Source organism: Penaeus japonicus, unplaced genomic scaffold, assembly GCF_977035675.1.
Source record: "Penaeus japonicus unplaced genomic scaffold, GWHDUDI00000001_assembly GWHDUDI00000033, whole genome shotgun sequence".
Lineage (NCBI taxonomy): Eukaryota > Metazoa > Arthropoda > Malacostraca > Decapoda > Penaeidae > Penaeus > Penaeus japonicus.
The window spans coordinates 4,491,711-4,501,710 of NW_028234435.1; the positions used below are offsets into that span (position 1 = coordinate 4,491,711).

At 47.8% G+C, this 10,000-nt stretch overlaps 1 protein-coding gene across 4 annotated transcripts in view; it reads right to left on the reverse strand.

The window, feature by feature from the left end:
* Positions 1 to 10,000, reverse strand: part of LOC122257129 (uncharacterized) — a 107,837-nt gene that overhangs the window by 23,175 nt on the left and 74,662 nt on the right. Inside the window, exon 1 of one of the 4 annotated variants that reach the window (XM_086556789.1) lies at positions 7,311 to 8,010. The exons of the other annotated variants lie outside the window; for them this stretch is intronic. Coding sequence (XP_086412915.1) covers positions 7,311 to 7,575 — 265 coding nt within the window. The 5' untranslated portion in view covers positions 7,576 to 8,010. Of the gene's footprint in view, positions 1 to 7,310; positions 8,011 to 10,000 lie in introns of those variants that run through there. 4 annotated transcript variants of the gene reach the window in all.

A 10,000-nucleotide genomic window follows, 5' to 3' on the forward strand; every position in this document is an offset into this window, starting at 1 on the left:
GCCTTATATAGGGTCCTCTGATTCATCTACCAACTTCACGTTGTTTGATAAATGTCCCGTCCGCACACAACGCCGCCGCATCCCCTTTCCCTTGCGGGTCTCGGTCGCTCGCTCCCTCCTCCCTCTCTCTCTCTCTCTCTCTCTCTCTCTCTCTCTCTCTCTCTCTCTCTCTCTCTCTCTCTCTCTCTCTCTCTCTCTCTCTTTCTCTCTCTCTCTCTACTAATTTGGTTCCTTGTATTCATGGCACCAAATAATTGGCTTCGCTTCCGGAGAATACCGTCTCAAACCCCAGAAAAGCATAGGATTAGCTAGAAACCGCATAAACGACACAGGAGATACGAGGGCAAAAAGTCCCTCGTTCCTCTAAGGACATAGGACGCAGGGCCAGAGTTCGAGCTCCTTCACACCAGGAAGCCTTTAAACAATTTATCTATTCCAGACTCTGATTAACTTCCACAATATCGGACAAGTCTCAAGACCATGAAGTGACAAAAAAAAACTGCTTTATAATACGACAACACAAGAAACAAAACAGGAAAAAAACATGACACTTCTAAGAGGATCCTTCACATCCATCCCTTTCTTGGGCAACAAATCCACCCAAAAAGAACCAATCACGTTCGAAACCCGCTCGACGGCGCTTCGGATCGCACGAACCAGACGGGAGAGAGAGACGGCCTAGACACCCCGGAGGATCTGAACGAACCATTAATTCCGAGCGATCGCAAGCCCCGAGGCCAGAGAGGCGAAGCGAGGTAAATGGAAGGGGGTGCGGGAGGCGGAGAGAGAGAGAGAGAGAGAGAGAGAGAGAGAGAGAGAGAGAGAGAGAGAGAGAGAGAGAGAGAGAGAGAGAGAGAGAGAGAGAGAGAGAGAGAGAGAGAGAGAGAGAGAAACAGAGAGAGAGAGAGAGGCCAACGAGGGTGATACATCTCAGCCGAGGTTAGACGGGGATGAGAACGGGCGGGAGTAATGATGCTGGGGCTTCCTATCGTCATCATCACCATCATGCGATGAGAGAGTGAAAAAAAAGAGAGTAGGATTGAAAAAGAGAAGAGCGAGATCGAGATCGAGAGATAGACAGATAGATAGATAGATAGATAAAGAGGGGGTGGATGGGAGGAAGAAAGGAAGGGAGACAGGAGGAAGGGAAGAAGAGTGTGAGAAAGAGAGATAGATAGATAGATAGATAGATAGAGGGTGGATGGGAGGAATAAAGGAAGGAGGACAGGAGGATGGGAGGGGAGAGAGTGAGAGATTAGTAAGAGTTAGTGAGTGAGTGAGTGAGTGAGTGGATGAGTGAGTGAGAGAGAGAGAGAGTGAGAGTAGAGATAGAGATAGATCACGTGAAAAAAGTAGGGCAAAACAATACTAAGCCAATCACAAGTACTGTATCTGAAGCAACCACAGCCTTCGAGAGCCGCAAGAAAAACGTTTGAAGTAATCGTTCGTTTTCTCCTCAACGCCCGCCATTCCAGAGTCACTGTGCACGCTGCAACATTCCAACATTTTCGCCGCCCCGTGCCTTTACAGCAGCACCACCCGATTACGCCAATCCCTGCACCAAAACACCACACCTTCCCGCTACCACAGCACCAAAAGGCCAGGGCGGGTCTGCCATGATGTCTCCATGTATGGCACAGGAGTGGTTAACATGGCCTGCGGGAGCTGTAGGGGAGGGGGCCGGGAGGGGGAAGGAGGAGGAGAAGGAGGAGGAGAGGAAGGGAGAGAGACAGAGAGGGGCGGCCCGCGCACCTCCAGTTTCACCCTCTACACGCGGTCTACTAGTCGTAATACCTCGTACCCAGGTTGTACTGGTGGCAGGGTATTATGTTGGGGCCAAACAGTAAACCTCAATAATTTCAGACTATGGGGATAAACTTACACTATCATGTGCGGCACCATATGCATTACAGCAAACACTGTAATTCAATGAAATGGTGGAATCACCTATCCAGATAAAACGGGAAGATGAAGAATAATTCGCGTGCGACCAACATTTCTAGAACAATTTCTTTATTAATTGGATCAACAACTCAAGAAGGCTGCGGGCATGCATACCGAACCGCAGCGGGCGCAGCAGCAAGAGGAGGCGACCGCTCTTGCTCACCCATACAAGCCGGCACCGTCAGCTCGCCCTCCCTCGCCCCGCCCCCAGCCGCCAGCCAGCGTGAGACGTGTGTCAGGACAGCGTCAACATCTGTTCCGCTTTATACAAAGGGCCGATGAGTGAGGGAGTGGGGGGAGGGGGAGGGGGAGAGCACGAGGGGAAACGCAATGGGGGTGTGGCGGCCTCCCCTCGCTGAGAGTTAGGTTGGAGTGGGAGGGAGGGAAGGAAATGGGGGGGGGGAGGGAGAGAGAGGGAAGGGATGAAAGAAGGAGGGAGGGAGGGAGGGAGGGAGGGAGAGAGAGAGAGAGAGAGAGAGAGAGAGAGAGAGAGAGAGAGAGAGAGAGAGAGAGAGAGAGAGAGAGAGAGAGAGAGAGAGAGAGAGAGAGAGAGAGAAAGAAAGAAAGAGAGAGAGAAAGAAAGAGAAAAGAGAGAAAGAAAGAAAAAGATAAAGAGATAGAGAGACACAGGAGGATGCCCATCCGCACAAAAGACCCCTGCGTGGATCTTCTCACGCTCCGGAGGGAAAGGAGCCTAATGTAATTGAAATATTTACCCAAAGTTTCGTGTTTCGGGCGAACTCGCGGGCGCAGCACCAGACTCGCGAGGCAGAAAAATCGAAACTTTGGGGGACGAGGCTGAGAATAACATACTACTGGCCAGGCATGAGGGTCGAACGGCGACGCATGTGGGTGGCGTGAGGAATCTGACAAGTGGCTTGATACATGTGGGCCTTCTAACTCATCTATCGAATCTACAAAATCGTTTTGCTATGTTGACAGTCGATTTCGTTCATTCTCGCCTTTTCGCATCCCTTTCGTTCGCTCTCTCCCCTTTCTTCGTTTCCCATCGTCTTCCGCTTCTGGGAAATAAATGAAGATGAAAGGAATGCCCAACAGAGTTAGGGCATAAGCCTCATTAGGATTCAGTCCTCTGCTAAATCAAGGCCCTTGTGATAAAATTGCTAGTATTAAAAAACATGTTTTACAATTCTAAAAAAATATATATATAAGGAAAATTCACACACTAAAATACTTGGAACTTGCATTTAAAAAAACGAACGGAAAACAAAGCGAAAAAATTCAGGAAAAAACACTAAATTCATAGAAATGTCGAGCTGGAGAAGCAGGAAAACACAAGCGACAAACAGGACAAACACAGAACAAACATCTCCGGAAAAAAACACCCTAAAATTATATATCCCGTGATAAACGAATTAATTTACGCGATGCAAAAAGAATGAAGAAAGTCTTGTCCGAGGCCCCTGGATCTACAACCACAACGGTCCGAGTCACTAAAAACTTCTCTGGGAGAGAGGACCAGGAAGAAAGATCGGTAAAGGAAGAAAGATAGAAGAAACCAGGAAGACAGGCGGCAAGAATAAGTAAAATAAGACAGAAAGTGTTGCCAGAATTACAATGGGACGCGGTTGCATGACGCTTTGGATGCGAGTGGCGTATACATCGTTAAAAAAGTCAGCACTTTGTTCTCTTTTATTGTATGCCATGGCGTCTTGGAGCTTTTGGGATATTTTTAAGACCAACTCATAAACATGTAGAAAAGTTAATATGTTGACAGATTAAAAGTAAACAGACGCAGGTATAGTTTATACACATGATACCGCATGATAAACGCTTGCGAAAACTCACACATATATATACATTCATACACATACATACTCGTACACATACGCATACATACATACATACACATACATACACACACATACACATAAGCATACATACTTCCATACACACACACACACACACACTCATATATAATATATACATATGCACAAACTCGCTCTGTGATCCATGTGATCCGTGAACACGTCTCCGTTCTTTCTATAATTACCAAACATTTTTTTTTCCATATAAACTCCATTCTCACAATTCCCAACCAAAGCTGCTAGACCAAGAGACGCTGTTCAACGACTTCAGTTGCCGCTTCGGAAATTAAAGACACCCAAATTCTATAAATTACGTACCCTCGCACATGCAGAGAGTCATGTCCTACATATGATACCCTGCGCTGCATCATCGTAAGTACGGCGGAAGTCGTGTCACGACCTTAATGACACCAGAGAAAGTTACCTGGTCGTGAGAATCATTGACTCATTAGGCAATTACACAATACGGGATCGAGTAGGTTTGAGTCCCTCGGGCTGTCGGGCCTCTTTCCCTGGCGGCCTCATGACCCAGTCCTCATGCCCGAAGGAAAGATTTCACTATCCGTCGGCGGGGGGGAAGTCGACCGACATGCAGCGCTTTGTCAGGCAATCCAAATTACGAACTGCAGTATAAGGAGAAATTTCGAGTTTTTGATAGTTTACAGACCAACCCGATAACAGGTGGAGGTATATATATGCCCTTCAAAAGGCCCCGAGATAGGAATAGAAACACGGAAGAATGGATAATATAAATAGCATAAACAAAGGAAAAATAACAATAGGATTCGTCACAAGAGGGGTGTTGTGTTTCTGACATCATCCACCATCACGCCGGCATTCCTTCTAGACATCGAAAATGGCAGTAAAAATGCGTGCAATTGCAAGAACCCGAAAAGCGGCGGGTTCAATGGTACCATAAAATCCCTAGAAGCAAGTCTCGCCTGCGGACCCTCTCCTTCCAGCCTTACACGGAAGGAGGGACGAGGGAGGGGAGGGGAGGGGAGGAGAGGGGAGGGGAGGCGAGGACAGCAGAGGAGGTGAGGGGAGTTGACAGGAAAGATAAGAAAGAAGATATGAAGGAGAGAGAAAAAAGAGAAGAGGAAGAGAAGAGGGAGAGAAGAGGAAGGGGGGCGAGAGGGGGGAGAGGAAGAGAAAAAGAAGAGGGTGAGGAAGAGGGCGAGAAAGAAAGAAAGAGAGGAAGAGGAAGAGGAAGCGGTTGATTGATCCGATCACGTAAACTGAAGAGCAACAATTCCATTACGGAAGAAGACAATCAGGCGGCAGATCGAAGTCTAGAAGGAGTCTCGGCGCAGGAGGATAATGGAGAGAGGACGGGGAGCGAGGCAACAGGTTTCTCCTTCCCTCTTATCCTGCGTGATCTTATCTCGCGGGGTTTATGGCAAGTTTTTTTGTGCATGTCTCCTGCGCGCGGGGCAGAGACAAAGGGATCCTGCCACTCTCCGTGCAGGATGTGGCATTTGCGTCAAGATTCGTCGTAAATCCATGGCGGTGTCTGCGTGCGTGCGTGGAAGTGACAAATGAGCGAAGGAAGTGCGAGGGGCGCGGCGGGAGGCAGGCCAGCACAGAACAGCAAGAAGCCAAACCACACACAGGAGAAAGTCAAACAGATCCGGCCGATTGTTAATGGTATTAGGCGATCACGGTAGGCCTAAAGTACATCCCTGAGGAGGCTGCGTTATAATTACGTTTACATCAGGCAAGGAGGAGGCGGAGGGAGCGGAGGAGTGGCAGCAGCATGGCACTTGCATGACGACAGGGGAACACACTAAAGGAAATGCACTGATAAATCCTGAGACCTGTTCGGCACACAAAAAATTTAGTGTGGTAAGATAACTCCAGCAGGAAGTAGATTAGCTGTGTATGTGTGAGTGTGAGTGTGTGTGTGTAATATATATATATATATATACATACATATATATATATATATATATATATATATATAATATATATATATTATATATATATATTATATATATATATATAATTATATATATATATATATTATATATTATATATATATATATATATATATATATATATATATATATATATATATATATATATTATATATATAATATAATATATATAATATATATATATATATATACATATATATATATATATATATATTATATATATAAATATATATAATATATAATATATATAATATATATATATATATATATATATATATATATTATATTATATATATATATATAATATATATATATATATATATATATATATATATATATATATATATATATATATTATATATATATGTATGTATGTGTACACACACACACAGACACACACACACACACACACAAATATAACAGATCGAAGCGACCCAACTGCTAGTAGGACACCAGGCCCTTCCCGCCCTCGAGGGAGCGCCTGCACAAGCCGGCCGACCCCGTGGTCGTCGCAGTAGATAGCGGGGAGGGCGGCCCCTGGGGACGTGCCTCGGGGGGATCAGAGGTGTGATATGGGCCTCGCACTCGTGGGAATCACACCGAGGGGACGGATGGGCATGGATGGGAAAATAATGGAGAAAACTCCGATGGAATGATGGAGGTCTAGCCATCACCTTCTTAATTGCTGGTCAGTGGAAGAGGAGGCGTCTCCCTGCCGCCCTTCCACAGCCGCGTGGTCTCTCCCCTACCTCCCTTGCCTCCCTGGACCCCTCCTCCCCTGCACCCCTCCTCCCCTCGATTTGAATTTCATAAGGATCCAGGTAACACTCATAAAATGATCGCCGTGATTATGCGACTCATCTAACCTTTTTCTCAAGAAACAATGACTAATTGTAATCCAACCCGCCTTGTTTTTTTTTTTTTGTTTTTTTTTTTTCAATTAATTCTCTCCTGCATTCTTTCGCTGTTCTAGTCTCACCCATCCTTTGCTCCCAGGCCCTACCGACTCTCTAGTCTTTCCCCACTTCTTTTAACCCCCGCCCCCCCCATCCCCCCAACCCACCTTTCTACTTTCTGCGCCTTACACCTGGCCGCCCCGAGGAAGCCTACCTGAAGGTGTGCTAATTACAGGTGTGCCGTACCACAAGGGGGCTGCCTGGAACCAATTACCACAATTATCTTTTGTTTTCCTTAACAAGTTAATGATAAACAACGCTACTAATGACGTTTTAAAAAGTGGTAAAGAGAGGGAAACGTACGACAGCTTACGATCATCATGCCTTGGAAAAGCCTGGCATAGATTGTTCCTCATTAACACGGAATTTACATATTCCGTGAAGTGATGAATCATTTAGTATTCCAAGGTCATTACTGACCGCTTTGGCACAGTTTTCTATGCTGATTTACTGCTGCTTTAAGACGCGGAAACAAAAACCACAGGTTCAAGTTCACGGTGAAAATGTTCACCCTAAGCCAGCCCGGCGGCCAAGGCCCTGCTGGGGAAGATAAGTGGCGACTCGAGTACCTGGGGACCATCGCAGCAGCAGATACAGCCTGCCATCTCTATACTGAAGGACGTCGACAAGGCAGACGGTCCTACCTGTGAACTTCTCGAGGTGGCAGAGCCCTGGACGCGCCTCCAGCTCTACTTCGGCGTCCAGCTCGTCCGCACTGTCGACTAGGGCTTCACCGTCGCTACGCGTTCCATAGCGCGTCTTCAAGTACAGCAGAACGGGATCTGTCCCAGCCGAAGGCGCAGCCAGACGTACAGGTCCGAACGGAGCCAGGTGGTCCTGCTCTTCGTTGTCTTCATCGCTGAGCTCATCAGCAGGCAAATCCCACCGTACCTGTTTCTTCACCAGCATTCTCTCGCGCCGAAAAAGTCCTAATTACTCGCGGTCGATGCAGCCGTCGGAAAGCCGCAGTGGACACGAACCAAGACGACACACTCTGGGGGATTTAGAGGGCTGCGCGAGATGCTGTAAGCAGTCCGTCAGATAACAGTGAAAAGATCTCGTTTGTCCCTTAGTGGAAATCTCCGAGTGCCTCTGCACCTGCCCCGCTCTCCTCCATACTGTTTAAATGGCCACTCTCCGTTCGCTCACTGTCTATGCAGCCGCCTGCGAGCAACTAATGTATCAAGTTACACGTCCAGGCAATGAACACATTCACTAGCTTCGGCAGACAAGAGTAAATGCACCTGTACTTTGACCTTGATTAATGCCATCCTGTTGCACGCATTAGAACACAGTGCGAGTGTGCAGTGGGCGCTTCCGTATGTCGCGTGGTCCTTCTCGTGTCGCGAGTGCCACGCGTTTGGGGCATCGACAGACCCGGTGGATGCGCGGTGCCTCGCTCGGACGCGTCGGGACGAAATGGCCGAGGAAAAACGGGCAAACCATCTTCGGCATGATCGGGACTGACTGCCGGCAAATGAGAAATGAATACGCCAACTGCTGTAGATTTGAAAGGTGGATTGTTTACATATCTATCAAGAATGATGCATACTTTATCCTTACTACAAGGAACGACTGATCAATTGACGATCATTGCACTGACATCTGGACTGATCATGTTCCACAACGAACATAATGCATACATAAACAAGCAAAGGGCATACACATTCTCTCGCATTTCCTAGCTCCCTACCTCCCTCACACACACACACACACACACACACACACACACACACACACACACACACACACACACACACACACACACACACACACACACACACACACACACACACACACACACACACACACACACACACACACACACACACACACACACACGCCCGGCCGCAGCACCCCGACGGGTCACGGGCGCGTGTGGGGGCCGCTGCCGGTAAATACGAAGCCGCCCGGGAGGTCCAGAACGAACCCAAGATGACAAACTATTTAGAGATTTAAAGGCCGGCGCGAGATGACGTCAGCAATTGTTGTGCAGCGATGAAAAGATCTCGCTCGTCCTTTAATGAAAATCATCGGATACTGCTTACCCCCCCCCCTCCCCAAGCTCTTCTATCTCCATCTATCTCTCTCTATCTCCCGTCCCTTATTTTCGTCAGGAATGCATCGTCGCGCAGAATGCAAGATCGGAGCTTTCCCTGTGAAATCATAGCTTATTCATACCTTTGTTGTCTACCTCTTTCCCTCCAGCATTCCTCTCTTTTCCACTTCCCCTTCCCCCTCCTTCCAACCACGCCCGTGAGTCATCCCTGGGACGCTGTAACGCAACTTGTCACGAGGGCGTGGTCACCCTTCCAACAGCCGTCTCTCTCCCTGTAACGTGGTCACTTCGGCAGACAAATGGGGCGTCCGACCCCCGTTACGATCCTATATTGTTATTCATGGGCTCGGCGTTACATTTACATACGAACGCAAGACCAATAACAATTACAGGAAGCTGTAATCCCCCGCGCGGCCCGAGATGAGGCGGCCGATACGGCGCGAGGGGCAGGTGGCGAGTCTAGCGGCCTGGCAAAGTCTTCCGATGGAAAATACGACTGTTTATCCAGGTGTCTCCATGCGGGCGGCGCTGCCCTCCCAGCTGCCTGTGCTATTCTGGGCTCTATGGACTTGCCACGTAAGACACTGTTTCTTGAGTGCCATGAAAACACCAAGGAAGCCAGGAACGATGTACGTGAGAGAGTGAGTGTCTGAGAGGAAAAGTTGTCACCGGCGCCGACGTCTAATTGCCGTCGCAATTACGGGAACAGTGAAAGTGTCGCCGGATGACACTCTCTCTCTTAACCGAATAGCAATTAAGACTCGCCATCCCGATCCCAACGCCCACGCACATACTCTTCACACACACACACACACACACACACACATTCCGCCCACACAAACACGCACGCACACATCCACATACGTTCCTTATATTCGCCAGTTGTAAATCATTCATTCTCATCCCTAAACAACCGGAAGTCTGCTGTGGTTAAAGAGTGAGCTTAAGGTCTAGAGGCAGCCTTCCCTCTTGACGTTTACGCCCCCGCTCTCTCGTCACCGTCGAAGGTCTGGGTTTGACGCGGAATACATGTACTTCAAGTGAAACTGACGTTGGGTTACAACAGGCTTTCGCCCTCATTCACAGGCAACATTACTTGAATTAATCTGAAGGGAAGAGTTTGTGCATAAACCGGCATAAATGCTTAGAACGAAAGAAATGAAACCTAATGAACACATTCCTGCTTGTTTACAACGAATGAAAGAAACCCACACATGTATGTGGTCCTTTCGCCCCGCCCACCGCCACGCCAACATACACGTGCGGCGGCTCAAC